The sequence below is a fragment of the Haliaeetus albicilla genome, chromosome 4 (assembly GCF_947461875.1).
Source record: "Haliaeetus albicilla chromosome 4, bHalAlb1.1, whole genome shotgun sequence".
NCBI classification, from domain to species: Eukaryota; Metazoa; Chordata; class Aves; order Accipitriformes; family Accipitridae; genus Haliaeetus; species Haliaeetus albicilla.
Genome location: NC_091486.1, coordinates 46,645,920 through 46,673,561, shown reverse-complemented (window position 1 = coordinate 46,673,561; position 27,642 = coordinate 46,645,920). Strand labels below are relative to the sequence as shown.

Below are 27,642 nucleotides of genomic sequence, written 5' to 3'. Positions count from 1 at the left end.
AGACTTTACACTTAAAATCCATGCGTGTCAGGCTGCTCTTCCGTGTCACTGAATTGCCCCTGTTTTCTGTATCTCAGGTGAGCTGTGGTTAAAAAGGGGTGAGTGCTGGTCCTGTGATGGAGAAGACCCAACTGCTCATGTTAGACAGCAGGGGTGTGTTGTCAGTCCCATGATACCGATATTTCTGCCATATCCCTGTGCTTCATAATCTCGTCTCCCTGCTTAAATCCAAGGGGATCCCATCAACAGCTTGAATAAAAAGAGCTTTGTGATCCCCCTTCTCTCCCACTATTCCCTTCTCTTTAGTTAACGTGGGGGTTTTTTTGAACATGAACTGGGTTTTGCCTTGTTTTATTAAAAAGCTAGGCATGCTTGCTGAGAAGAGGGTTGGATGGAAATGCAGCAGGGTGCAGAGGAACTGAAGGCAGCCCCTCACTGCTTTGACTGTCGCTGCAGTGGCTGAGGTTTTTCTGTTCTGATAAACACAATCCGCTTCACCTTTGGCTTTGGAAGGAAGCACAGGCTCTACCTGTGGCACATCCAGAGGAAATATTTGCTGTATCTCCCTTCCTGTGAAAGAAACCAAAACTGCCTTGTGCAAGGGTGAGTACAGAGGGGAGGGCGGTTGCTCTTTAGCTGCAGCTGAGTGTGGTGGTGGTGGGCAGGAGCAGCCCTTCTCACAGGCATTGTCTATTTCTGGCAGTGGTTTTGCAGCGATTGGAGCCCCAAAAAGCCAAGCTTTGGCTGGAGGGGTCTGTTTGAGGGGTGTTAGTGGGGTCTGCACCTGATTGTTGGCTTCAAAATCCCCCTTACTGTAACCTTCCAAGAGGGAGCCCTGCTGCAGTGAGAGCTGTGTGCACTCCCCACACTTGCGGGAGTGTGCAGGGATGTGCAACCGAGGGGGGAGAAAAGAGGGGGGCTACAAAGCCCTTTTTGGGGGTAGAGCCTAGTGTGTTTCCTTGCAAGATACAGGGGTGCAAAGCCCTTTTTGGGGGTGGAGCCTGCTGCATTTCCTTGCAAGATATAGGGGTGCAAACCCTTTTTGGGGCCAGAGCCCAGTGTGTTTCCTTGCAAGATATGGGGGTGCAAAGCCCTTTTTGGGGGCAGAGCCCAGTGTGTTCCCTTGTGAGATATGGGGGTGCAAAACCCTTTTTGGGGGTGGAGCCTGGTGCGTTTCCTTGCAAGATACGGGGGGGCAAAGCCTGGTGTGTTTCCTTGCAAGATATGGGGGTGCAAACCCTTTTTGGGGCCAGAGCCCAGTGTGTTTCCTTGCAAGATACAGGGGTGCAAAGCCCTTTTTGGGGGTGGACCCTGGGTATTTTGCTGGTGGGGGGGCGTAGAGCCCCCCTCGAGGGGCAGACCCAAGTGCATTGCCGTGCCACGGAGCGGTTGTAAAGCCGGGGGGGGGGGGGGGGGGCCAACACCCCGGGGTGTCTCCTGCCTTTTGGGGGGTAAAGGACTACAAGTCCCAGCAGCCCCTGCGCGCCGCCCTTCCGCCGCGCGCCGCGGAGCTGGGTGCGCGCGGGGCTCCGGCCCCGGGGCGCCCGCACCCCGGCCCGCGCGTGGCCGCCCGCCATGAGCTCAGGTCAGGGGGCCCACGCGTGGGGAGGGGGGTGGGGGTGGGAGGGAAGGGAAGGGCTGCGGTGTGCACGGCCCCCCCCGGGTTGCATCGGGGAGCCCCGGGGTTTGCGCTGCGTGCGTGGCCCCCCACGGGTGTTGCATCGTGCGTGGCCCCCCGGCGGTTGCGCTCATCCCCCCCCCCCCGCGGCCGTGCCTGTGGGATGGGTTGTGCGGGAAGGGGGAGGCTGCACGCAAGGTGCGGAGGGGAGGGCAGCTTCGCTTTATTTCGCTTTATTTCCTCCTCCAGCGGCGTTTGCGAAAGGAGGAGCGGGGGATGGTGCAAAGCGGGGTGCTGCCCCCACCCCGGCAGCGCAAATTTTGGGGGGGGGGAAGGGGTGGCAGAGCTGAGCGGGGAGCGCAGCAATGTCCCACGGGAGCCCCTGCCCACCCTAGGGTGCCGTGGGTCTGGAAAACGCTCTGCAAAGCCGCGGGTAACCGGGTTTGTGCTTTTGCTGTCACGGGGCTGTTGCAGCCTTCAGTCGGTGCTTCGTTGCTGCAGAACTGTTTTGCTTTGCATCCCGTCGGGACATGAGCTCCTGGCCCCGCTCCTGCTGACAAGGATACGTGGAGTCTGTGCTAAGGCGTGCGCCGATTGATCCACGCGAGACGTGGGGCAACGAAACCCAGGCGTCGCTTTGGGATGCTCTGAGCCCACCGAACCCCATGGCTGAATCCCTGCAGCCTGCCGGGGGCTGCTTCCCTGCAAGCAGGTTGATCCGACTTGGTGTTCGGGGAGGCTCCGAGCGGGTTGGGGTCTGCAGCTGGAGCCAAGCACCCCTTTGCGGCGTCTTTAGTCGGCATCACGGAGATCGGGGTGGATTTTAAGGTTGTGAAGGACTGTGTTGCCTTTCTGACCCCATGAGCAGAGCAGTCCCGAGGTTTTCTTGTGCTGGTAAAGGTTGCAATGTGATGTCGGGTAAGCGAGCCCTGAATTGGTATCGCTGCTGACCACAGCTTGGCCTTTCAGCCAAAAGACCCTTTGCAGGGTCAAAGCTGGCAGGGGAGGACAGGCATCAAGGCATTCAGAAGAGGCCGAAAAATACAGCTTTAGGTTCAGCCTAGTGTTGGGTGTGATATTGCACTGGAGAAAGCATCTGAGGTGCCCTGCATCCCTCGTGCCAGCAGCGTTTCTCATTCCAGGGCATACAGAATTAGTGCAGCCTGTGCAACCTTTACCCGTTTCCTTTTGAGTTTGCCCTGGTTGGCACAGAGGAGTTTCTCGAAGGCGGCGCAGGGGCGAGAGGAAGAGCTTTGTGGCAGGAAAGGGAGGAGTGTGACTGCACCACGGCTGGCCACCCATCAGAGGGCTTTTTGGGTGCCTGGACTTGGCTCCGTGGGGCTTGCCCGGCTGTGGTCCCTGCCACCATGGTCCCTGCCACCGTGCTGATCCCCCTGACAGCCCCTTGGACCCCTTTGCCCATCTTTTGCTCCAGATCTGCAGCATAGCAGCACTCGGGGGGGTTAAACCTCACCCCTTTTTTCCCCGTGTGCTTCTTAAGGGTACTCAGGTTTAACGCTGCCAGCCTGGGAGGCTAGCTTAAGAGACAGGAGATGCTCTAATCCTGGCTTAACACACCAAAATGGAGATGATGGGCTGCGAGGAACACAGCCTCTCTCTCCCTAAGGGAGGTAGGAGCACTTTATTTAACCAGCATTTGAGGAAAATGTGGGGTTTGGATATAAACCTTTTTTTGCCCCCCTCACTGGTGGTTGCCCAAGCGAGGATGCTCCCTGAAGCTGCCGAGCGCTTATCTCCAGCTCGGCAGGTGGTTTTGGCGTACAGCGAGGTCTTGCAAAACTGGGTGCAGGAGAGGTCAGGGCGATGCCTGTCCGGGGTGGGGGAGAAACCCGCCCTGCTGGAAAGGTTTGACTGCCGTTGCCTCAGCCACCAGTTTGAGGTGGACAGGGCTACTGGGAGGGCACCTTGCCTACAAGGACTTTGTTTTCTCTCCCATCTCAAAGGTTTGATGCACAAGAGCGATTCCCCTGGCGTTACTAGCAACAGCAGAGCCTGAATCCCCATATTCCATGTCCCACCTTGTAATGAGCCTGTCTCATCCTTTTGTTTCTTCCAGCCTTGGGGCGTTTTTCCAATTGTGCTCCCCCAGTGGATGCTGCCATGTCTGGGTAGGACCAGACCGCCTGGTAAAACACGTTTGCTCCGGCTGCGTGGCAGGCAGAATGGCATGTTTCTCTCCCGTTGGCTTGTGCAGACAGGTTTATGTTGGCTTGGTAGAAATGGCAGGAGAATTGACGCCATCTCATCCCAACCCCTCACTGGGTCTGGGCTTGCAGCCGACCGTGACATCTCCCATCCCCAACTAGAGCCTGAAGGCTGCTCTGAAATATCCTCCTGAGTTAAATCTTGCCCTACGTGACCCAAACGCCATTTTCCTTTCCTCCTCCCTCCTTCCTTACTTTTGCCTCATCCCGATTTTCCATGTCCCCATCTCCAAGGGCCCAGATTGACCTTGTCAACACCATCCTGTCAACCAGACAGCACCAGACCTTGCTAGCTGGAGCAGTAACCTCCTTGGGTGGACCTTCCTCTTCTTGCATGCGATCTCTAGCCTGCACATGTGGGTGGGTGGATAGATAGATAGATGGATGGAGGATGCTGCTCAGGAAGCCCTGAGCATCCAACGGGGACCGTGAGCATGGAGGGAGATCTCAAAGTCCCCTTGGGGTTTGTTTGCTTCAAGCAAGGTGCTTGTAAAAGGGCCGTGACTGCAAAGGGAGCTTGTGGAGAAGGTCTCTGGGACCAGCGTGCATCCGCTTTTGATGCGTGTGTGCTGCTGGGGAGAAAGGCTGTGTCTTGGGATGAAGTCTCAGGGCAAGGACCGGCGCTGGCGTTCGCAAATGGTCCCCAGCAAGGGCAGCTTTGCAGAGGGGTGTTCAGTGCCACGAGACACGTGGGCTCAAGGTTTCCAACTCTGCTTTCTGGCGTCAGAGGGTATGTCCTTTCCTGCTAGGACACGTGCTAGATGTCAGGGCATCCTGAGCATCTTTCTCCCCAGTTTTCCCCCCAACCTTGATAGCAGGGACGCGTGGTCATTCTCTGAAAGGTGCAAGACAGGGCACAAACTCTTCTCGGAGCCAGGCAGCTGGGACTTCAAGCAGCGTTTTGGCTGGGCAAACCTGGCATCAGTGGGGAATTGTGGCTCCACTCTTCCCTTTGCAAGCTGGGCTGGTGCATTGCTGACCCCTCCCTGAGTTTGCCACCGCTCCTGGCTGTTATCTCCCCCTTAAGCCCCCCTTTAGCAGCAGAAAGAGAAGCAAATCTCTTCCCCAGGGCTCTCCAGACAAGCTCAGGGGTAAAACCCTCCAGCTTTGGGAGCCAGAGGAGGGACAGCCAGGTGCCCCCACGCTGTGTTTGCTGACGAGTTGTGGCCGCTGCGCCGCGATTCAAACTGGTAGCGCAGCTCCATGGCGTTCTGCCCTCCCCTCCACCAGTGCCGGATTCTTCCTGGGCACGTCCGCCAGCGGGCAGGTGGTGACGGCTGTACCGATCCCATCCCAACGGGGAACGGCTCCGCTTGCGCAACCGGCGGGTTAAGGTGCGGTGAGTCAAGGCGAGAGCTCTTTCTCGCTCGCCGTGTTTTGGGGAGCAGCTGGGATGGGAGTGGGAGGTGAGAAAACCAACAGGGATGGGGATGGGGTTGTGCAAGAGCCGCAGCTCTGCAGGACAGAGCCGGTTGCAGCCGTGGTCGTGCGCTCCTCCAAAAGATTTGTTGCTTATAGGATCAAGGAAGTCGTAATAATTTTGTTGTTGCTAACAGCAGAGTTCAGGCGGAGAGGTGGGCTGTGCTTCTTGCTACGCAGCCTGGTTTGGGGAGGTACAGAAAGCTAACTGGGCTGTTTTCAGGTTGTTTCGATACTTTCCCCCTTCTGCAAACCCTGCAGACAGCGCTGGAGAAAAGCCTTTGTGCAAGGCAGCCCCTCGCCCTCTCCTTTGTTCTGCTCTTTTGAAGGGCGGCACACGCTCCTTCTCGCCCTCCCGCACCCGCTCCCGGCCTCGTTTAACCTGGAATTGATGCTTTTCACAGAGTTTGACACCGGCAGCGGGGAAATCTGGCATCTCCCCTCCTCGCGGGCCCTTTGCGAGCTTCACAGCCATTCCTTTTGGCTCCTGGGAGGGCTTTTGTTTTAATAAGCCATCCATTGTGCTCATCCCCCTCCTTCCTCAACCTGGAACTTATCCCTTGGAGCGGCACCGGCTGTGTTTTGGGAGCTGGCTACTGACTGGGTCGCTTGGTGAGATGGAGACCCCATCCCTGGTAGTCATCAAAACCAAGGGATGGTTTTAATTAATTCCTTTTGTCACCTGCAGACGAGCTCTAGGGTCGGACCAGGGAGCGGCAGGAATCCAGCCAGGGTGGCTTTTCCGGCAGAGGATGGGTACATGGGCTCCCACCCGGTGTGTAAATCGTTAAGCCGGTCGGAGTGCCCTCCTGGAAATCTGAACCCAGCCCAGCCAGGAAAATTATCTGCCAGCTCCAAGGGTGGGAACTAGCTCCTGGGTTTGTGTTTGTGCTACGTGTTATCTCCCCGCTGCTGCTTTAAGATCCCGGAGTTGGACGCCGTGACTTGTAATCCGGCGTGGATTTAGGGCATAAGTGGTTCTAACTTCATGGGACAGAGGGTGATGATTAAAATCCCACCTGGGATGATTATGGCAATGCCTCCAGCGATCCCTGTCTCCCAGGCTGGTCATCGGGGTGCAGTAGAGAGTGACGTGAATCGGAGGTGCTGAGCCGCGCTGGGCATCATTAAAACTAGAAAAAGCAAATTTTTTTTTGTGGCCACGTCCTCCATGCAGGGGGGAACACAAGGAACAAACAAGCTTGAAAAGTGGCAGGGAGAGCTCTCCCTGTACTTGACCTGGCTCTGCACCAGCCCTGCTCCCTTCCCCCGGCTGCTAAGCCGCTGTTTTTGTGCCAGCTTTTCTCCTCGGGCTCTTTTGGCATTGTTCGTGTGACCGTCACGTGCCGTGGGAGGGTGACTGGGCAGCGCTGGGGTGCCCCGTGCCCGCAGCATCCCCTTGCGTGGCAGAGGTGGCCCTGAGCGGCTCTGCCGGGAGCCAGGGTGGTTGGCAGAGGGGACACCAAGTCCAGCCGCCTTCTGGGACTGATCCGGGGATGTCATCGCTGCAGCTGGGAGCCCATCACTGTGGCATCTCCTAAATAACCCCTCAGATCAGCTCCCTTTATTTTTTGCCCTGTTCTTTGACTTTGCAGACAGCAGCAGGCTGCTGGGGAACCAGCGGCCAGGCTACGGGACGCTGCAGCGAGACGCCGATAAATCCCGCATGGTAGGTCTGAGGGTTCACCGCGGGGCGGAAGGCATGCCAGGGTTGGGTTGGCACAAAAACCATGTGTTATCTGCAACACCAGCACAAGATGGTGGTTTTCCAGCCCCAAAGCTACTTGATTGTCACCTGCCTGGTGTTAAGCCACGCCAGGAGGCTTAGGGCTTTTATCAGTTTAGGATTTAGATGCTAGATAATCTTAATTTCAGTTTATTTTATGAATAAGCATCCTGTAAAGGTGACCTCCTCTCTTCCAGGAGGTCACGGGCTACCAGACCAAGACGTGGCGGGTGGCCCTGTGCCATGCTTGCTCCGTGCTGACGGCAGGGCTGCTTCTTGTCCTTTTCCACTGGAAGCCAAGCCTGGAGGTGCAGGCAAAGTGCAAGCCCTGCGCCCTCGGCCAGGCTGACTGGGTAATCATCAGAGTAAGTCCCCAGAGGGGTCCAGGGGACCCAGGGTTCTGGGGTTGGGCTCTGCCACTGGCTTCCCAGGATGGCCCCGGGCATGTTCCTTGCTACTTGTCACCCTCCCCTCCCTAATTGTGTTTGACGTCTCCTTTCATCAAGCAATGCGCTACCTCAGAGCCAGATTATTCCAGGAATTATTATTATTCCTGGAATAATTTTGCACTTTCCCCTTCTGTAGCAGCCAGCCTGGTTTCGCATTTCTCTTTATTTATCGTCCCTGAAACCCAGCTGTCATCTGGGACGGGTGGCCGGGGACTCCCTGCCTGCCTGCGACACTGTCCCTGTTTGAAGGAGCAGGGAGGACACACGGGGAGCTTCCCTTTTCCCTCTGCTCAGACCCATGCCTGTGTTGCAGGACCGATTTGGACAGTGCTTCACCACACGTGTGCACACGGAGGCGCTGGGCGAGGGCAGGTGAGCTGGGCTCACGTCCCCGCAGAGATGCCGGCGGGCAGGGGCTTGCGTGTGCTTTTGGCTTCAAGGGAGGGGGGGTGTTTGCAGCAGCGCTGGTGGATGGGGAAGGACTGACCCTTGGTTTTCCACCCCGAGCAGCCTGGAGCATCACCCTGGGGCCAAGCTGGAGGACCGGAGGAGCAGCATCGCCATCGGCGTGTCGGATGAGGAGGAGAGCCGGGACACCATCCGGCTGCATGAGAAGGAAGAGGTAACGCTAGCGACCCTTCCCACCCACCACCCTGCAAATCCTCTCCCTTGGTGTGGGCTGCCCTCATATCCTGCTAAATACCTTATTTTTTTCTGTCCTCCTCTGCTCAGAAGAACATCTTGCGGTACTATCTCTTCGAGGGCATGCGCTACATCTGGATCGAACGGCGGCAGGCATACTGCAAAGTCAGGTATTTCTCTGTCCCACCCTGCCACAGCAAACCTCTCTGCATCTCTCGGCTGCTCTCCTTGGCCCCTCAGCTCCCCCAAAATGGTCCTGCCCGGCTGGAAGTCACATAACTGCACTTGAGCTTTTCTCCGTGCTGCAAAGCCTTTGGAGACCATCCCTAGAGCGTTGGGCCAGAGAAGCTGTGCTGCCTCTCCCCCCAAGTTGTTGATGTTGCCTGTCTTTGTGGGCAGAGGAAACCGGGTGAAGTAGTTTGGCAGCTGCCCCATGCTGGATGGTCCTCACTGCGCTGTGCCGCTCGCAGCTCTCCGAACTGTGCCCCTTTTGTTCCCGCTCCTTGGTGCCCGCAAACTGTGTCAGAGGCTGAGGAACAAGATGCTCTCCCTTTCCTAAAGGGTGGTTTTTTTTCACCAAGAACTTGGACATGGTGTTTGTTCCACAGGGCCAGGCTCCTGCTGATTTTTGACTCTGTTTCTCTGTTTTGCTTTCCCTTCACACTTGCCAGCGTCTTGGATGAAGGTTGGACCTGTACAGATCTCCACCTCTCCCAGGCTGGGCTCGACCAGCAAGACCACAACACCAGGTAGGGATCTACCAGCTTCGTGGGACCTACCCGGGGAGCGCAGATGAGGCTTTTCCAGGGACCAGCAAATCCTGGAGCCTGGGTTTTTCTTGCGTTCAGACCTCAAAAGCAAGGACAGCTAGGTGGGCTGGATTGCCCTGGCTTGGCTTCTTCACATAATTGGACTCACATGGAGGTCTGGGCAGCATGAGGGTCCCTCGAGTTGGAAATGCAGCTTTTCCCTAGCATGCGTTTGCCTTCCCCCTTGCTTTTCTCTCCCCTTTGCAGAAGGAAGATCTATGGACCGAACCTCATCGAGGTGCCAGTCAAGTCCTACGCAAGGCTGTTGGTGGAGGAGGTGTGCATCTATGGGCTGTGCTTCAAAAGAGCAAGTTGTCCCAGGGCAGATCCTTCCCCTGCTCCGTGTCCCTTACTGCAAGTGCTTTATGGGCCCTTCCTCTCTGGTAGGGAGGAGAGGACTTTAGGAGAGGCAGCCTGGGCAGAGATCAGAGAAGGCAGAGCTGGTACAGCTGTGGACGGGACCCATCCTGCCTCTTAGCTCAGACAGGAGCATCCCCAGATAGTTGCAGAGGTGGCTGAGCATCCTCAGGAATACTGACCGTAAGCAAAGCCGGGGAAGGATGAAGGGTTTGTAAGAAGTCAGCTAGTTCATCTCCAGCCCCAGGGAAGGGCCAGCTTCTCCTCTGCATAAGCAGTTTTTCCTCAAGGAGCCTGGAGGTCTCATGATGGGCTCAAGGAAGCCCTCCCCCCAAAAAACTTCTCTCTCTGCTTGTTCCCTTCCAGGTGCTCAATCCCTTCTACATCTTCCAAGTCTTCAGCATTGTGCTGTGGGTCTGTGATGCCTATTACTACTACGCTGCCTGCATCTTCCTCATCTCTACCATCTCCTTAGGGCTGTCCCTCTATGAGACGAGGAAGGTTGGTGATGAGCTTATTTGGGACAAGCAGCTCTAGTGAAGTAGCCCATTTTCTGATGGTGTTTGACCTCTGTGCTGATGTTGAACTTCCTCTGAGCCCAGCTGGGTGAGGACAGCCCATACTCCCAATGGTGGGGCAGGTTTCCTTGTCCTTCATCTGTGGTCCCGAGCCTTTGAGACCTGCCTTACGGATGCTTTGCTGTGCTTTTTGAGCTGCCCTGGGGTGGCTGCTAACTGCTCCCTCCCTTGCAGCAAAGTGCCACACTGCAAAACATGGCCAAGATGTCGGTCGGTGTCCGAGTCCATCGCCCCAGCGGAGGTGAGTGTGATGCCCATGATGAGCGAGGGCTCCTGGCGTGAAGCTGTTTGGGATGGTGCCAGGATGATGTGTCTGAGCACGGCGCACTTTTTTCCAGAGGAGATGGTAGTGAGCTCCGCAGACTTGGTGCCAGGTGATTGCATCAGCCTCCCAACAGATGGGATGCTGGTCCCTTGCGATGCCGCGCTGCTGACGGGCGAGTGCATGGTCAACGAGAGCATGCTGACAGGTAAGAGCCACTGCACGCCTCTGCCACCCCAGCTTTTGCTTGGGATTTTGGGGGAGAGGATGAGCCTTGTATCTCAGTGGCCCTACGGCAGCCCATTCCCATCCAGGCTGGTTGGACCCTGACCCCCCAGGGTGATGAACCTCCCTCCATGGTGTTCCTTACCGCAGGGGAGAGCGTGCCGGTGATGAAAACCCCTCTCCCGGCTGGCAGCCAGGCAGCCACCACTATCTATTCCCCCGAGGAGCACAGGCGGCACACCTTGTTCTGTGGGACGCAGGTCATCCAAGCCAAGTCCTATGTGGGCAGAGAAGTGCTGGCTGTGGTGACCCGCACAGGTAATGGATTGAGGGGAAAAGCTGGGCTTAAGCTGCATCCTTCGGAGCGGTGACTTTGCACATGCTTACCTTCTGCCCCTCTCCTGCAGGGTTTTGCACAGCCAAAGGGGATCTCATCAGCTCCATCCTCTACCCTAAGCCCGTGAGCTTCAAGTTCTACAAGGATGCTGTGAAGTTCGTCCTGTTCCTCGCAATCCTGGGTACGTCTGAGTGTGGAGGCACAGCCAGGAGCAGCCAAGCTCCTCTTAAATGGTTGAACCCACCCTTCACCTGCTTTGCTTTGTAACCAAGCCCATTCTCTCTCGCACACAGCTTTTATCGGCACACTGTACAGCATCCTCATCTTGGTTAAAAACCAGGTAGGGTTGTTGGAGCTGGTGAATCCTTGAGTGCAGGCTGGCACTGGGACTGTCAGCCGATGCGAGTGGAGATGGGTGAGGGCTATCAGGATGCCCACTCCTCTTCCTCCTCACCTGCCAGGTCCCCGTGGGGCAAATCATCATCCGTGCCCTCGATCTCGTCACTGTCATCGTGCCCCCAGCTCTCCCAGCTGCGATGACAGTGGGCACCATCTACGCCCAGAACAGGCTGAAGAAACAGGGCATCTTCTGCATCAGCCCTCCTCGTATCAACCTCTGCGGGAAGATCCGCCTGGTTTGCTTCGACAAGGTGAGTCTCGGGCAGTGCTGTGGGACCACAGTTTCCAGCTCAGGGGGCTGGCCTGAACCCACCACGGTCTTCCCACAGACAGGAACCCTGACGGAGGAAGGTCTGGATGTCTGGGGGGTGGTCCCGCTGGAGAACAACTACTTCATGCCCATCGTCCACGAGCCCCGCTGCCTGCCCGCCGGTCCCTTGCTCTACTCCCTGGCCACCTGCCACACCATCTCACTGCTGCGGACACAGCCCATCGGGGATCCTGTGGACCTCAAGATGGTGGAGTCCACCGGCTGGGTAAGACAAGCAGTGGGCAAAGTTGCTTATCTGTGAAGAGTGAGGTGGCACACATTTTGCTCTGCCAGGAGCAGGGGTGTTTAAACCATCCATAGGCTGCTGTGGGGTAGGTGGGGCTTTGCCATCTCAGCATCTGCCTTGGTTTCAGCACCTGGAGATGATGGAGGAGGAGGAAGGTGAGCTGCCCGCCTTCCAGCAGTTTGGGACGAAGGTCTTGGCTGTGATGAAACCTCCGCCTGAGGAAGAACAGCCACGAGACAGGGTAGGTCCTGTGGACCAGAGTGGCTCAGGTTCCCCAAGTCACTGGGTCTGCACTCCCAAAGGTGCTTCACAGCCCCTGGAGAGGTTGTAGCTCCCAGAGAAGTTCCTGCCTGGCCCTGACACCTGCACCCTCTCCTCCGCAGAAGCACCAGTCACCCGTGGGGATCCTCCGGCGTTTCCCTTTCTCCTCCTCCTTGCAGAGGATGAGCGTCCTGGTGAAGCTGCCTGGCGAAGCCTCAGCCCATGTCTACATCAAGGGTGCACCAGAGATGGTGGCCAGCCTTTGCAGGAAGGAAACAGGTACGTGCTGGGCGACAGGGGTTCACTATCACTCCCCAGCTGAGAAGCAGCCAGTCCTGCTGCTCCATCATCCGTCTGCACCCCTGCAGCTCATCCCCACAGGGAATTATCCTCGGTCATGCCACGGGGCAGTTTGCAGAGTCACAGAGCTTTGGATTAGCTCCAGCCACGTCAGGGGAAGAAAATAGGAGCCAGAAGACAGGGAAGGGGGTTGGAGTCTGGATGAGCATCCAGAACCCTTCAGTCCTTTGGGAGCTCAAGCCCTGACTGCCCTTGCTGGGTCTGTGCAGCCACGGTTCATTCAGGAGCTATTTTGACCTTGCTTTTCCCCTCGTGGCTGGCAGTGCCCGTGGATTTCTCCCAGATGCTGCGACACTACACCACGGATGGTTTCCGGGTCTTGGGTCTGGCTTGCAAACCCCTGAGCACAGTGACCACCTTTGAGGAGGCCCTGCAGCTCCCAAGGTTAGTGCCAACAACTTTTTTCTCCATTTACATCTTGTTTGCTCTGAGCATTTCATGGGATGCTTTGCTGCCCTGCAGCCTGCCCCATCCTAGCAGCCTGCAAGGAATTAAACCCTAACACATACTAAAGCAATTGCAGGCTGCCTCCCAGATGGATTTTTAGCTGTTTGTACCAATGGATCTGCTCTGCCTTGTGTTGAAGGGAGTGTTGAACGGCTCGTTGTATCCCACCAGGGACTCCGTGGAGAGCAGCCTGACCTTTCTGGGGTTCCTCGTTATGAAAAACGTCCTCAAGCCAGAGTCTGCACCCGTGATTCACCTCCTGAGGAACGCCAACATCCGCCCCGTCATGGTGACAGGTGACCCTGCAGAGGGAATGCTGGGCTCAGGGAAGAGATGGGACACGTTTGACTGTTGATGTACCAAGGGGTGAAGGGTTTCTCCACCAGAAATCAGTGGCCTGAAGCAGCTGGGAGGCATGGCAAGGACTCCTGGACCCTGGTTTTATGCATCCCTGCTACTTGTTTGCATTGCTTTGCCAGTGGGCTCACAGCAGGCGGGGTGCGGAAGGGTACAGGCTGCTTTTTCATGGATGCAGCATGAACCCACAGACACCGGGTGGGTGGCTTTAACAGCAAAGCTGCTCATGGTTTCACTGCTGATCACATAAAAGTTGATATCGCGTGAGCACCCCGAATTGCACAGCTAACGGTGGGAGACGTAGGAGTCACCTTCGGGTGTTTTGCAGCAAGGCAAGCAGCGCTGCCAGGGTTTGAAGCTGCTGCCTTTCTTTGGGGTAGGGCAGAAATGAGATTTTGGAGCTCTCCCCCAAAACACAGGAAAGCAAAGGGACCCACAACGTGCCTGTGGTGGCTGGAAGGGAGGATGCAGCAGGTCTGAACTGCTCTTCTTGGCTTGCAGCCATGCGAGACCCTGCCAGCACTGGCTAGCAAACACCGCTCGCTGTTACTCAGCCCCACCACCTCTTTCTGCTAGGAGACAACATGCTGACAGCCGTCAGTGTGGCCAAGAGCTGCCGCATGGTGGAGCCGAAAGAGCAGGTAATCTTCGTCAACGCTTCCCCGCCCAGCCATGACAAACCCGCTGCTCTGAAATTCATCCTTGCTGAGCACTCCCAGGGTGAAGAGCAGCCAGAGGTGAGTCCCGAGGCAATGTTTTGGGGGGTTTTGTACAGCCCAAACTGCCTGTCACCTTGCAGGACTCTCTTTTCCCAGCATCGTTACCCTTAGAGGCAGTTAGGGATGTGATTCTGCCCCTTGTCAAATGCCTCCTTTAGGAGAAGATAACCTGCTCCTGTTTCTCCCTGGGAGCACATCAGGTTGGAGTTGATGCTCCAAACAGCCTTGTTGGATGGAGCCAACACTGTGCTGCTCAGGTCCTGCTCTAGGCTTGGCATGGAGGGCTCAATCGCACAAGCTTTTTATCCAAAATACCATCATTTGTATGCCTGGAATTGAGGTTTAAGGGAAGCTGCTTTCTCTCCTGCTCCATGCATGTTGAGGATGCTGGTTCAGACCGTTGCCCAGGGGCTCAGCAGGGATTTGAGCACGAGTCAAAGCCCTGCTGCAGAAAAAGGAATTGTTTTCCTTGGCAGGGTCTGCACCAGCAAGACGGCTGCTTTCTCCAGCCACAGCCCTGCCACTTCGCACTGAATGGCAAATCCTTCGCCGTGGTTTGCGAGCACTTCGCCGACCTGCTGCCGAAGGTGAGTCCGACGGCAGGGAATCCTCCAGCAAGGTTGACCTCACCGGGGTTTCATGCTGCAGCCTCGCAGCTGCAAAACAAAATGCCCTGAGGGGTTTTTTTTTTTTTGCCAGTACAAGATGCCCTCTGCCCTGCCGAGCTGGGAAAGCTCAAAATAACCAGGCTCCTCCTGGGTGCTCAGGGATGCAAGGTGCTGTGATATGAACACGGAGCCTTTCTCCCTTTGCAGATCCTCATCCGAGCCACCGTGTTCGCCCGCATGTCGCCTGACCAGAAGACTCAGCTGGTGTGCAGCCTGCAAGAGCTCAAGTAAGCCCCGTCAGCCCCAAGGGATGGAGGACAGAGGAGGGCAAGGGGGTTAGTCCTCTGCCCAGAGACTTCTCTTGTGTGCCAGCGTGGTTGGCAGCTGCGAAATCACATCCCACCCTCTCCCAGATGTGGGGTGATCCTAAATACAGGGGTGTGACCTTGAAGACCCAGGGCTTTTTCCCCCGTCCTGTCATGAAATATTGGATCTCTTCTCGCCGCAGCTACTGCGTGGGGATGTGCGGGGACGGTGCCAACGACTGCGGGGCTCTGAAGGCTGCCGACGTGGGCATCTCGCTGTCAGAGGCAGAGGCATCAGTAGCCTCACCATTTACCTCCCGCGTGGCCAACATCGAGTGCGTGCCCACCGTCATCCGGTGAGCTGCCAGGAGCCTTGTGGTGGGGGATAAAAACTAGGGTGGGTGTCTCCTGAGTGTGTCTGTCCCCTCTTTGGGACAATTCATGGAAAGTGTGTTGTGGCTGGTGGGTGAATCTCTCTCTCTCTCTGCAGGGAGGGCAGGTGCTCACTGGTCACCTCCTTTGGTGTCTTTAAGTACATGGCCCTGTACAGCCTGGTGCAGTTTGTGTCCGTCCTGCTGCTCTACACAGTGAGTCCCATGGTTGCCCGAATGCATGCGATGCTCAAGGATGCCTTTGGGTCACCTTGTCCTTGCTGCATTTTAACCTGTCCCTTTCCTAGCCCCGCACTGAGAGCAGGTGATTTCTCCTTCCCAGATCAACACCAACCTGAGCGATTTCCAGTTCCTCTTCTTCGACCTGATCATCACCACCACCGTGGCGGTGCTGATGGGTCGGACCGGTCCTGCCCAGGAGCTGGGAGTGGAGCGTCCCCAAGGGGCGTTGATCAGCATCCTCGTGCTGGGCAGCCTGCTCCTCCAAACGGCTTTGCTGATCACCTTGCAAGTCCTCAGCTACTTCATCACCATCTCGCAGAGCTGGTAAGAGACCCAGCTTCATGTGGGTTTAATGATGGGAACAGCGCAGAGGATTGCAGTGAAGCCTGGGTACTTGTTCTTCGTTTTGGCCAATGCTGGCTGGCATCAAGGATGTGTCCAGCCACCTTGCAGTGGATGGCTCCCATGTGCTCACGGAGAACAAGGGCTTGGCATTTAGACCCTCTCCTTGCCTCGCTTAATCTGACCCTCTGCCTTCTCCCCTGCCTGCCTCAGGTACGTGCCGCTGAACAGCACAGTGACAGCTCCCCAAAACTTGCCCAACTACGAGAACACAGTCCTCTTCTGTGTTACGGGCTTTCAGTACCTCATCCTGGCCATCGCCATGTCCAAGGGGTACCCATTTCGGGAGCCACTCTACACCAATGGTGAGGATGATGCTGGCCACGTGGGCAAAGAGAGACATCAAACCATTCTCCTCCTCAACCCTCTTCCTTCTCGCCCTCAGTGCTATTCTTGGTAGTCCTCATCCTCCTTTTTGGCCTCATGATATGGTTGACCCTCTACCCACTGGGCTTCCCCAAAACCCTGCTGAAGCTGCAGGACATCGATGACTTGAATTTCAAGCTGCTGCTGCTGGGGATCGCTGCCCTCAACTTCTTTGCCGCCTTCGTGCTGGAGGTAGGTTGGCCCAGGGTGGGCATTGGGCGCATGAGGGGCGCATGTCATCCTCTTTGGTCTGTCTGAGTAACCCCTTTTCCAGGAGCCGTGGGCACGAAGGGAGCAGGGCTTACCTTGGCATCAGCTCTGCCCCCTCCATGGGGTCTACAGCCTCCCCAAAACCTGTTCTCCCCCCCTTATTTGCTGCAGACCGCCCTGGACCACGGCTTGCTCAGCTGCCTCCGCAAGCTGCGCCGAAAGAAAGTGTCCAAGAAGCTTTTCAAGAGGCTGGAAAAGGAGCTGAGCCAACAGCAGCCATCCTGGCCACCCCTTAACGAACCGCTCTTTGCTACACCCAAGATGTCCATCGCTGTGAGATAGCACGTGCTGGGCTTCCTTCCTGCCTGCTCTGCAGGCCAGCGCTGCCTGCCAGACCTTGGACGCTGTCGTTTATTTATTTATCCTGGTAAATCGAGGGATGCGGTAGGCAGCGCGGCTCATCCTCCCCATGGGGAGACCCCCCAGCATCACAGCTGTGAATCTGCACGTGCCGGTCCCACAGTCCTGGCCAAGAGGAGGAGATGCTAGAGAAGTAAACTGGAGGAGAGGGTCCAGAAGAAGAGGAGAAATGGTCCAGCTCAGCTCTTCTTCCAGGACCTCTCCACTCCCGTGCTGGCCTTGGACCCATCTCCCCATGCTGAGCACCAGTACTGTTTTGTAGGGGGACACCGTCTCCCTTTTCCCTTCCTGGCTGGTCAAAACCACCAGGAAGAGGGTCCCTGATCTTCTCATGGCAAGGGCACCCACCCCAGCCTCGTGTCCCTGCTCACTGTGAAAAAAAAAAAAAAACAAACCCTCCACCTTCCCCTACGGCCACCCTAGATGTGTAGGAACTGTTTACAAACCACCCCATCCCTGGCTTGCCAAGGATGCTGCTCAATCCCCAACGCCCAGGGACCAGCCACAGGCACCCTCTCCGCTTGCGATGCTCCTGCAGAGCACTTCTGCTTTCGGACAGGTCCTTTGTAGCATTAAAAAAACCCCTGAGTCTCTTTATTTTTTAACTCTACTCCAGTGCATCGAGGTGTAAGTGCAGTCGGGAGAATGACGTACGGCTTTCAGTTTCCATATGGTGCTGTCGTGAGCATTGTCTAATAAATTAACACTATTTTCTTGACTGCTTGCTTGTGCTGCCTGGCGTGGATGGAGTGCTTGGGGCAGGACAGCATTGACAGCGCGGGTGAGTATCAGATGGAGCAGGGGAGCAGGTGAAAGAGGTTTTAGGGTCACCTCATTCTCTATTTTGGCTGGAAGATGCTGTCCTCGATGCCCGAAAGCAGACAGTGAACTCAGGGACGGCACCGCTGGGATTTCAGCAGCCCAAACCAAGCATCAGCGAGTAAATAACCCCTGAGCCTGTTTCCAGCTGGAATTTCCTAGAAAATAATTGCTGGAAAAACCCAGGTGTCCTCGCCAAGACTGCAAAACCTTGCTTCTTCAACAGAGGAGAAGCCGGTAGCTGGAGATGCCGCATCCCAAAAGGGGAAGAGCCGATGCCCGGGGAGGGGGGATGCACTGTCTGCATCGCTCTCCAAGGGGTTTTTGGCCACTTCCAAGCCCGGCTCTTGGATCGAAGGCTGGTTCTTGCGGGGACTCGCCTGCATGGAAAGTCTAAACCCCTCCGAGCGCCAGCGGCGCCTCTGCCCTCCGGGAGCTGGGGATTAGATCAGGAAATGAGGCACAAGCAGAGGTAAGAGGTTTCCTGAAATCCTAGCCAAGGCTTGAGTTATTAAACCAGGCTTCCTGAGTTTAAAAAAAAAAACAACCCACCACAACCCTTGGAGATTTTTGTCTGTGCTTGGCAATTTTAAAAGCAAAAGGTACCCAGGTGTGAGGGACCCATTTGCACCTCGGTTCCCCCCTCTCACCAGGGTGTTTTGCTTGGCTGTTTTTTGCAGGGTGTTTCGGGCCTCAGGGGGTTTTGCAAAGTCCATTTAATTATTAACAGGCAGCTCCTGCCCTTAGCTAGAGGTTACCAGGACTGGAGACAAGGACAATGCTGGGGTTTGGGGCAGGCAGAAGCTTTACAGGAGCAGCTATTAGATGTGTTTGGAGTCCTTTGGATGGTTTTGTTCATCCTTCAGACTGGAAAACCAGACTTGATATGAGATGGGAGCACCTTAAAAACCCCTTTGCTTCTCCTCCTCATCTGAAACTGTGTTTTCTCCTTGTTTTTAGGGCAGTCAGACCCTCTCTTGGCTGCAGAAATGCTCATTCCTCAGCACAACAGATTGTGGGCTTGGGGCAGTGGGGGCAATCCTGTCCCATGGGTGAAAAAACTCTGCTGTCTCCTTTCCGTTGCTCATCCCCATCCCTCTGCACGCTGCTAGCCGTCTCTGGAGAGCTTCTCCCTCCATCCCAGCCCTAGAGCACCCTCCGTTTGCTCCGTTGCTCGTTTCGAACATGCCTAAAATTTGCAGGTTTTTATCCCCCAGCGCCAGGCTTGGTGTCACCGCCGGGCTTGGGGTTTTTAGGGGAGCATCCCCAGCCTCGCCGGGATGCAGCCAGCATCCCGCGTCCTCCGGAAAGCAGCCAGCAAGCCAGGGGAAAGAGGGCCCCACGGTCAGCAATGCTGGCTCTGCTGCCACGCAGGGGCTGCAGATCTGCTCCAGCATCCTCAGCCTGGGTGGGAAAAAAGGGGATTTTTTTTTTTTTTTTTCTTTTCTTTATCCTGGGGTAAAGCTTTAAATCTGCTGCAGGGTTACAGCATCCTTGCTGCTCAGGGGGCAGATTGAGCGCTAATGCCGAGCTTGGAGTTAGGAGGGGTGATTGGGATCCCAGGATCCCAAATTTTGGGGGGTTTTATCTCAGTTTCCCCAAGAGCAGCCAAGATCATAGAGCAATGCCCTGGCATGATCTTTTCATCTCACCCTCCAGCAGCACAAAACCCAGCCTAAATTGTTCTGGCGTGCTTGGCGCTGCACAAAATCCTCCTCTCTCCTTGTATTTACAATCAATTTAAAATTCATCCAGCTGGGGAAAAAAAAAAAACCAAGCTAGCCCTGCCGACCATTGCATCGATATGTGCTTATTGATTTTTTTTTTTTTTTTAATTATTATCATTATTTTTTTCCCCCATCAGACAGCAATTTGGGAGGAGGAAGGGGCCGGCTCAGGTGTGGCATTAGGACCCAGCGGATCCCCCATGTTGGAGGTAGGAGGTTTTTGGGGCTTTTTTTTTTTTTTTTTAACTCTCATTTCGGAGTTTTTGAAAGCAGAGAGAAGAGACCAAGGCGGTGGGCAAGGGCAGAACCAGCACTAACACCCAGAGCGGTAAGGACCAGGCGAGAGAGATTCCCCCCATCCCAGCCCCCTGCATCAGGCAGGGATGCTGGGGGACCCCCCCAGCAGCAGATGGGACTGAACCCCATCTTTGGGGCTTTGCAAAGTCGCCTTAAAAACTCCCATCGGTCGGGGCAGGCGAGCTCACAAAAGCTGTTTTCAACCTTTTTAATCTCATAAAAAGAAAAGCCACCTTATTTTGGGGGGGGGGCTGAAGAGCCAGCAGCCACGGGGGGGACCCAATCTTTGCAGCCTGACAGCTGTTGTAGTAGATTTTTTTAACCACTTCAAAAAGTCTAAAAATACCCTAACGTCTGAAGGAAGCTGCATTTTTTTTTTTCCATCCTGGAAAGAGACTGGAGAAAAGGGATATTTTAATGTTTATGTTTATTTTGCCCCCCCCGGGGGGGATGGGACCCTAATGAAAATGCGATGTGTGAAAACGGGGATGGGGGAAAGGAGTTTTTTACCTTTGGTTGAGGGCCAAAAAAAATTTGAATCCTTTCATATTCCCTTTGTTCTCCCACTCTCTGGCAACTGGAGAGCTTAAAAAAAAAAAAAAAAAAAAAAAAAGAAAAGAAAGGAAAAAGAAAAAAAAAGCTGGGGGAGGGGGGAAAGGCTGGGGGAAGGTGGGGTTTAGCAGAATGAAAGAGAGAGACTGTGGTGTTCTTTCTTCGGGGTTGATTGTTCCCAGATGTGCAGTTGCAAAAACATCTGGCGCGGTTGGAGTCGCCGGACCCCTGCACGGAGGGGAGAGGAGCTTGTTGGGGGGGGCACCTTGGATCCCTCCTGGGGCATCTCACTGGGTTGCTTTAGTAGTAGGAAAAGCCAAAGGTGGGGAAAGGAGGAGGAGGAGGGTGGAGGTGTCCCCATCCCCTCTTTGCAGACTTTGGGTTTAAGGAAGATGTCGCGGCGACCCTCGGCATCGCTCCCAGCTGCGTTGGAGGTGGCGGCGGGCGCTTCGGTGTTCTCCCTCGGGTGGAGAAGACATTGGCATCACCATCGCGGGAAGACGTGACCCGTCTGTCCTCGTTCTCCAGCCAAACCGTGCAAGCTCCGTCCAAGATCTCCGTGTTTGGGGGAAATTCAGGGGGAATTAGACCTCAAGAGAAGCCTTGGGCATTTGCAGGCTGTTTGGGGGTAAAAAAGGGGCTGGCAGGGCATGTTAATCTGGAGCTGTGTGGCCATGTCCTAGGGATCGCTGGAGAGACGGGAGGACGGGGTGTGATGCCTCTGGAAGTGGGCATCCATCTGCCCCGCAGCCTTGCCCCAAGCTGTCTTGGGTGGGATACGTGTACAAGGTCAGGGTGATTTGGGGCCGTGGGATGTTGGCGCCGGCATCCCATGGGATCCCAGCATCTGGAGAACCAGCAAAGGTCAGGATGGGCATCTACAGCCCCTTTCTGCCACCTCAAGGTAGCCCCAAACCCCGCCAGTCCCCTGTAGCAGCCCTGTCCTGGCCAGGACCCAGCTGCTTTCCCAAACCCAAGGTCTGCCAGCAGCCTCTAAGGCTCGATAAAGCCTCCCGGACCCCTGCCAAGCACCCGCCAAACCCAGAGCCGTGCGTTGATCTCGCTCATCCCTGCGCAATCCCCTTTATCCCAGGACATGTTTAGCCTCGGTTAAACCCGGGTCTGGGGCTTCCTTTGCCATGGGAAGCAGATGGGGCTTGTAGGGACCTGGATCTCACCGCGGTGTGGCCGTGGGTTGGTGACGGAGTGCTGCTGGGCACTTCGTTTGGGACCACCAAACTCTGACTGTCGGCTGAGCTTGGTTGTCTGATCCCAGCTTGGGTAGGGACCAACTTTCTGGCTTTCCCAAAGCTGGGAGGGGTCTGGAAGTCCGTTGTCAACATCCCCAGTAGCTGCAAGCCCAGGGATGGAGGAGGATGAGGTGCCTAGAAGATGCAACTATGGTGGTGGTGCAAGGGCATGATTGCTAGAAGATGCAATGCTTTGGTGATCCTGAGGACGTGGTGGCTAGAAGGTGCTACGCTTTGGTGATGGTGGGGATGTGGTGACTAGAAGGTGCCACGCTTTGGTGACGGTGCAGGATGTGGTCCCTAGAAAATGCAACACTACGGTGATGGTGAGGACATGGTGACTAGAAGGTGCTGTGCTTTGGTGATTTTGAGGCCATGGTGGCTAGAAGGTGCAGCACTATGGGGATGGTGCAGGACGTGGTCCCTAGAAGGCGCTATGCTTTGGTGGTGGTGAGGACATGGTGGCTAGAAGGTGCTACGCTTTGGTGGTGGTGAGGACATGGTCCCTAGAAAATGCAACACTATGGTGATGGCACAGGATGTGGTCACTGGATGGTGCTGTGCTTTGGTGATTTTGAAGCCATGGTGACTAGAAGGTGCAGGACTATGGGGATGGTGCAGGACATGGTCCCTAGAAGGTGCTATGCTTTGGTGATGGTGAGGCCATGGTCGCTAGAAGATGCCACGCTCTGGTGATGGTGCAGTTAGTCCCATTGACCCCACCTTCCCCAGTGTGGTCTGAAACCCAGCAGGGACCATGCTGTGCTGGGGCTGGACCCGCGTTCTCATCCTGGGTGCTGCACAGAGCTGTGGCTCAGCTGGGAGCCGGGGTGGGTGCCTCGGTGCCTCCTGGCATGGGGTGCTGATGTTCCTCCTCCACAAGGGTGAGATACCAATGGGTTCGGCTTATCTCCACCCATGCCTCAGTTTCCCTGCTTCGGCAGCAGAGCCAGGAATGCCAGGAGGGGTTTCCCATCCCTGCGGCATCTCGGTGTGCCGGGAACGCCGACGAGCTTTATCCCCAACAGCCAAACACCTTCAGTTGGGTTTTGAAGGAGTTCTTTGGGAGAATTTCTCTTTTTTTTTTTTTTTTTTTTTTCTCCCCCCAATTTTCCCCTGCAGCTGGCTCGGGACGAGGGGGAAGGGCAGCCGGCATCCCTGCCAGCCCGCGCCGGGGAAGGGGGCCCGTCTTACCGGCGGCACAGCCGGCCTTGGCCCGTCTCCCCGCCGGGAAAAGCAGACGCTCGACATGCAAATCGCCACTTGGAAAGCGCTGGGGAGCTGTGAGCGCCCAAGGCTGCCAAACCCCAGCGCGGGATTTTTCCTGAAAGCCATTTTTCCCTCCCCAAATCTCCACATCCCCTTGGATTTAGGGGATGCCCGAGCAAACGCAGCATTCCCCGGTGGCAGGGACCCCCAAAATAAACCCTTTGCCAAGAAACGGGGCTGAAAACCACAGGAAAGGAGCTTCCAGATCTCGAGCTCATGAGTCTGTTATCACCAGGGGGGTGTCCAGATGTCTCCCCCATGGTGGTGATTCAGACATCCCAGAATTTCTCATCCCCCATCCTGCCCGCAGGATATTTCAGGGCTTGGTCCTTGCAATTCCCCTGGGAGCACGCGGTCAGGGCAGGAAGCCCAGCCTGCCTTTTTGGGGGGGAAGTTTCTTCATTTTTTAGGGTTTGGGTTGGGGGGGGGGGGTTGAGCCAGCCCCTGGGAGTGTCTCAGGCAGAGATGTGGGGGGTGTCATGTAGAAGATGGGGAATGGAGGGGTCTGGGGGTCTGTGTGTCCACACACCCCCCCACACACACTCCGCTAACCCCTCTGTGTTTCCCTCTGCCCCATCCAGACTCCTCCGGCTGCATCCCGGCCCACACTGCTCCTCCATCGCTGCTGTCAGGATGAGAGCGGTGGGGCTCTTCTTGCTGTGTCTGCCAGGTGAGTGCCCCCTCCCCGGGGGTCCCCAAGGCAAGGTGACACCCCCTTAAAGCCCAGGAGCCAGCTACCACCCACAATGATGCTTGGGTGCCTGCACCCATCTGGGACAAGCATCACCTCATCACCTGTTATGCCCCAAAATTAACCCAAAACCCCAGCGTAGTGTCGTATTTGGGCTGGGACTGGCTCTAGGTTTGGGGGGGGCACGGAGGGTGTAAGGGCACCAAGCGAGTCCCTCCTGCTTTGGGGACATTGAGGTGGCACCATGGGGTGGCTCAAAATTGGCACCTCAGGGCCGGGACGACATCCAAAAAAATTATATTTGTAACCCCCTGGGGGTCTGGCAAAGGCGGGATGGAAACGAGGAGGGAGGTGACGGACCCAAGAGCCTGGAGCCAGGAAAACTTTGGGCGAAACCAGCTCGGCACAAAGGCTAGCGAACAGATGGAAAACATTAAGCAGGCGAGGCCGAGGAAGCCTGGGGAAGGGGTGGGGGGGCAGCATGGGGGGTAGTGGGCAGAAAAGATAAGTCCCATCCCGGCACAGTTCCCGGTGATGCTTTGCTCACGGATGCTGCCTGTTGCGAGGATGCGGAAGGATGCAGCAGCTGGATGGACCACGGGGCATCACAGCGTGTCCCGGGGATGGGTCCCTGCTGTGCTTCGGGGATGGGGGGTGACCTGATTCACCCCCCCCCCCATGAAACACTCTGCCTGCGTGATCGCATCAACTCATGCACACTCGCATTTGAACCCCGTTTGGCCCCCTGGATCCGTGGCAGGATTAGTTCCCAGGGTGTCTGCAAGGGGGATGCCCTGGTCCCCTGGGGTGTCAGGAGCATCACTGGAGTCAGCTGGATGCTGACCCTTTCTCCGGGGAGGGTCGTGGTACCCGGATGCTGCAAGACATTGGGATCACCCGGGTTCATCCCCGGCTGCGACGGGATAATGGAGGAATCCTGGTGGTGCTCGTCCCCCGACGGTGAGCATCCCACTTTCCTCTCCCTCCTCTTCTCTGGGCAATGTGCCCCTGAGGACAACTATGGGATGATATTTTGGGGGACGATGTGAAGCTGGAGAGGCGGAGGCAGAGCAGGGAACCCTGAATCCCTGGGCTGGGGGTGTCTGTCCCCCTTCTGGTGATGCTTCACCCCCCAACTCTTGTCTCCCCAGCAGTGCTCCTGGTCCAGGGACAGTACAGCAGGTTTGAAGGCATCACCTACCCTGAGCCGGTACAATATTCCCAGTACGACCAGCAATCAGGTTAGAGCACCCTGAACTGGGAGAGGCTTCACGCACCTCTCTCTCCCCTCTTTTTCCTTTCTTTTTTGCTTTCTCTGGCCAAATAACACCAGTCTGATGCCTCTTTCTGCTTCAGTACTCTTTGCTCCATCCTTTTTCGCCTGCCCCTTAATTTCCAACCTCCTCCTAACACCTTGCCACCTCCCCCTTGTACACAAGCCTCTCCTTTCCCCTTCCTCGCACTGCCAATTATTTATTAAGCCTTAATTAAGCTTTAAAAAACCCTGGTGGGATGTTGCCCAAGTTCATTCCTGGGGTGGCTGGGGCATGTTTTCTGATCACTAAAACTGGCTGCAAAATTTTGGGGAGCTCATTGCTAAGTCCTGGCCCCGATAGGGTGTGTTTTCTCCCTAAAACCCATCCTCAGCCTCTGCTCCCTTTTCTGGTTTATTTCCCCAGAAATTCAGGATTACTACGACTATCACGGTAAGTGATTCCCCTGCGGGATGCCGGGGTGGGGAGGGGGTAGGTTTTTGGGGTGTGCCCGCACTGTCCCTCTCCTTGCAGATGTCACCCCCCGTGCCCCCGAGGAGCAGTTTCGGTACCAGTCCCAGCAGCAATCTCAGCAGGAAATCGTGCCGGCCCCGACCCCAGGTGGGTGGCAGCCACCAGCCCCCTCCCCACCCCAGGACTTGGGGTCTCCATCCCTCCCGTGCACCCTTAGCCTGGTTGTGCTCCCCGCTCTGGAGCAGCTTCACCGGTGCCAGCGTCAGGATGCTCCAGCCCTAAAACCCAGGGAAAGGGCAACGAGATGCTTTTGCTCCAGCCCTAAATTTGCTCTTCCTCCTCCTGCAGCTGCTGCCCCTGAGACTGAGCCCACGGAGCCAGGACCCCTCGGTGAGTGCTTATCCCCCCTTCCTCAGTCCCCGGAGGGGGTTTCATCCTCCCTTTTAGCCCAGCTAAGGTGAGGATGTGCTGCCACACTCATACCCGGGGCAAAAATTGGGGGGCAGGGAGGAAGGTGTCAAGTGGATGCTAAGTCCATCCCCGGGGCGTCAGGCCTTCCGCCATGGATTTCCCAGACCCCCATCAGAAACCAGCTGCCTTTTCTCCTTGCAGACTGCCGGGAGGAGCAGTACCCCTGCACCAGGCTCTACTCCGTGCACAAGCCCTGCAAGCAGTGCCTGAATGAGATCTGCTTTTACAGGCGAGCCGGGGGGGGGGAGCTTCCCTGACACCCCCCGCCCCCCATATTTTGGGGACCCCACTCTGCTTTTGCACTAAACCCCCACCCCCATCTTTTTTTATCTCCCTCCACACACATCTAGCCTCCGACGCGTTTACGTGATCAACAAGGAGATCTGCGTCCGCACCGTGTGTGCCCACGAAGAGCTGCTGCGAGGTAAGGGAGGGGGGGAGATGCACCCCAAATTGGGGTCATCCCCATCTGGGTCACCCCCTTTTCCCAGGGAGGGGGAGGGGGGAAATCCCAACAACCAAAGTTGCTCCAGGAATCGCTCCGCAACCAGTGGACCAAACTGGGGCTGAGCCACCCCCTTGCAGCATCATGATGTCCCCATCCCAATTGGGGGGGGTCCCTCGCTGTTTTTCTGCCCCCTCATTTTTCCTACATCCACGGATTATTTCTTTCCCGCTATCCCCGCAGCCGATCTCTGCCGCGACAAGTTTTCTAAGTGCGGGGTGATGGCCACCAGCGGGCTCTGCCAAACCGTTGTTGCATCCTGCGCCCGCAGCTGCGGCGGATGCTGAGCTCGAGGGGACCCCCCTTCGCCGGCCGCATCCCGGGATCCCAACCCCTTCCCATCTTCCTCTCCCGGGTACCCATCCCACTCTGGATCTTCACCGTGGTGCTAAAGAAACCGTGCATGAAAGAGCATAAAAAAAAAAAAGTCCATTTTTTGTGCACATAATAATTAAAAAAAAAAGGGGGGGGTATTATTTTTATTACTTTCCTTATTATATTGTAAAGGGGGGGCGGTGCGAGCCCCTGCCCCCCCTGTTTTCTACGTAGAGTATCCAAGAGATAAAGCGTAAGGGTCGCTGCGGCTCTCGACTCGTTTTTTGGGGGGGGATTTTCTGATTTTTGGCGATGGGGGGGGGGTGTTCTGATGATTTGAGCAATTCCTGGCCATCCAGCCCTGGGCAGAGGAGGGGCTGTGGGTGATGATTTTGGGGGTGTTTTAGGGTGTTTTGGGGCTTGTAAAATGTCTGGTTTGGGGGCAGTTGTGAGGGGGAAATAGCATGGCTTGGAAAGGGCTTCATTGGGGGGGGTTCTTATAGAAAGAAGTGCGGTATATAGGTGTTCACGGCAAATTTCTGAGTCTCTTATAGACAATAATGGGTGTTTTGGGGTTTGATTTTGCAGTGTTGCTTCGTTGCCCTATAGAAGAAGGTGGAGGGTGAGTCTCTGCTCGGGTCCTGCAGTGTTTAGGGCTCAGGTTCCCCTATAGAAAAGAGGGTGAAGGTTGGGCTTCGGGTCACTTATAGGAAATAGCGTGGGCTTTAGGGGTTTGGCTTGGGGAGTTTCTCCAGGTCTTGTACTAGAAATTGTGTAGTGTAGCTCTCATATAGTGTGCAGCTCATATAGGATACAGTTCTCTTATATAGCGTGCAGCTCTCATATACAGCATACAGCTCTCATATAGCTCTCAGAGCGTGTAGTTGTCGCATAGCATGCAGTTTTCTTGTATGCTGTGCAGCTCTTTATATTCTGTATGCTCATATACATTGTGCAGCTCTCATATAATGTGTAGATCTCTTAACAGCATGCAACTGTCTATAGCTCTTATAGGCTCTAGTTCTCTTATGTACAGCTCTAGAGCCTGTTGCTCTCTTACATAGTGTGTAGCTTGCAGGGTGCAGGTCTTATATTTTCCAGTTTTCTTATAGAAAATAGTCTGGGGTGTTTGGCGTTGAGTTTTCTCCATCATCCTCCCCCATCCCATCCTCATGGCTGCAGGGGCACAAGGGATTTATCCTTCCCTTGGGGCTCAACCCCCACCCAATAGGCTTAAAACAAGGAGAGGGGGGCACCAGCACCCCAAAAAGATGATGCTTAAGGGCTCTGGTGCATCCCTGCAGCTCTCCTCTAAAGTGGTAGTAAGAATAATAATAATAACTATTT

At 55.8% G+C, this 27,642-nt stretch overlaps 2 protein-coding genes across 15 annotated transcripts; both read left to right on the top strand.

Moving 5' to 3' along the window:
- The first annotated feature begins 524 nt into the window (after positions 1-524).
- Positions 525-17,390, top strand: ATP13A2 (ATPase cation transporting 13A2). Of its 11 annotated transcripts, XM_069782329.1 has the most exons (30): positions 3,127-5,177; positions 5,667-5,874; positions 6,858-6,931; positions 7,186-7,353; positions 7,751-7,809; positions 7,945-8,059; positions 8,170-8,249; positions 8,751-8,828; positions 9,096-9,165; positions 9,612-9,746; positions 9,998-10,064; positions 10,162-10,293; positions 10,461-10,628; positions 10,718-10,828; positions 10,941-10,987; positions 11,109-11,297; positions 11,376-11,582; positions 11,731-11,844; positions 11,987-12,143; positions 12,488-12,608; positions 12,843-12,967; positions 13,605-13,765; positions 14,224-14,334; positions 14,563-14,642; positions 14,864-15,016; positions 15,151-15,247; positions 15,375-15,598; positions 15,830-15,981; positions 16,062-16,234; positions 16,424-17,390. In XM_069782329.1, exons 3-30 carry the CDS (start codon positions 6,929-6,931, stop codon positions 16,592-16,594), a joined length of 3,468 nt encoding a protein of 1,155 aa, XP_069638430.1. In that variant the 5' UTR covers positions 3,127-5,177; positions 5,667-5,874; positions 6,858-6,928; the 3' UTR covers positions 16,595-17,390. The 11 variants fall into 11 exon arrangements, with proteins under 11 accessions (XP_069638427.1, XP_069638426.1, XP_069638425.1 ...); XM_069782326.1 differs by lacking the exons at positions 3,127-5,177; positions 5,667-5,874 and adding an exon at positions 525-603; XM_069782325.1 differs by lacking the exons at positions 3,127-5,177; positions 5,667-5,874 and adding an exon at positions 1,487-1,585 and having other exon boundaries at positions 7,948-8,059; positions 8,173-8,249.
- A 1,920-nt stretch (positions 17,391-19,310) lies between these two features.
- MFAP2 (microfibril associated protein 2) lies at positions 19,311-26,557 on the top strand. 4 transcript variants are annotated; one of them, XM_069782335.1, is made up of 9 exons: positions 19,311-19,427; positions 23,168-23,256; positions 24,432-24,518; positions 24,957-24,983; positions 25,065-25,151; positions 25,353-25,394; positions 25,617-25,704; positions 25,826-25,899; positions 26,164-26,557. In XM_069782335.1, exons 2-9 carry the CDS (start codon positions 23,220-23,222, stop codon positions 26,265-26,267), a joined length of 546 nt encoding a protein of 181 aa, XP_069638436.1. In that variant the 5' UTR covers positions 19,311-19,427; positions 23,168-23,219; the 3' UTR covers positions 26,268-26,557. The 4 variants fall into 4 exon arrangements, with proteins under 4 accessions (XP_069638436.1, XP_069638434.1, XP_069638435.1 ...); XM_069782333.1 differs by having other exon boundaries at positions 19,319-19,427; positions 24,429-24,518; XM_069782334.1 differs by lacking the exon at positions 19,311-19,427 and adding an exon at positions 19,437-19,546.
- Positions 26,558-27,642: the final 1,085 nt, after the last annotated feature.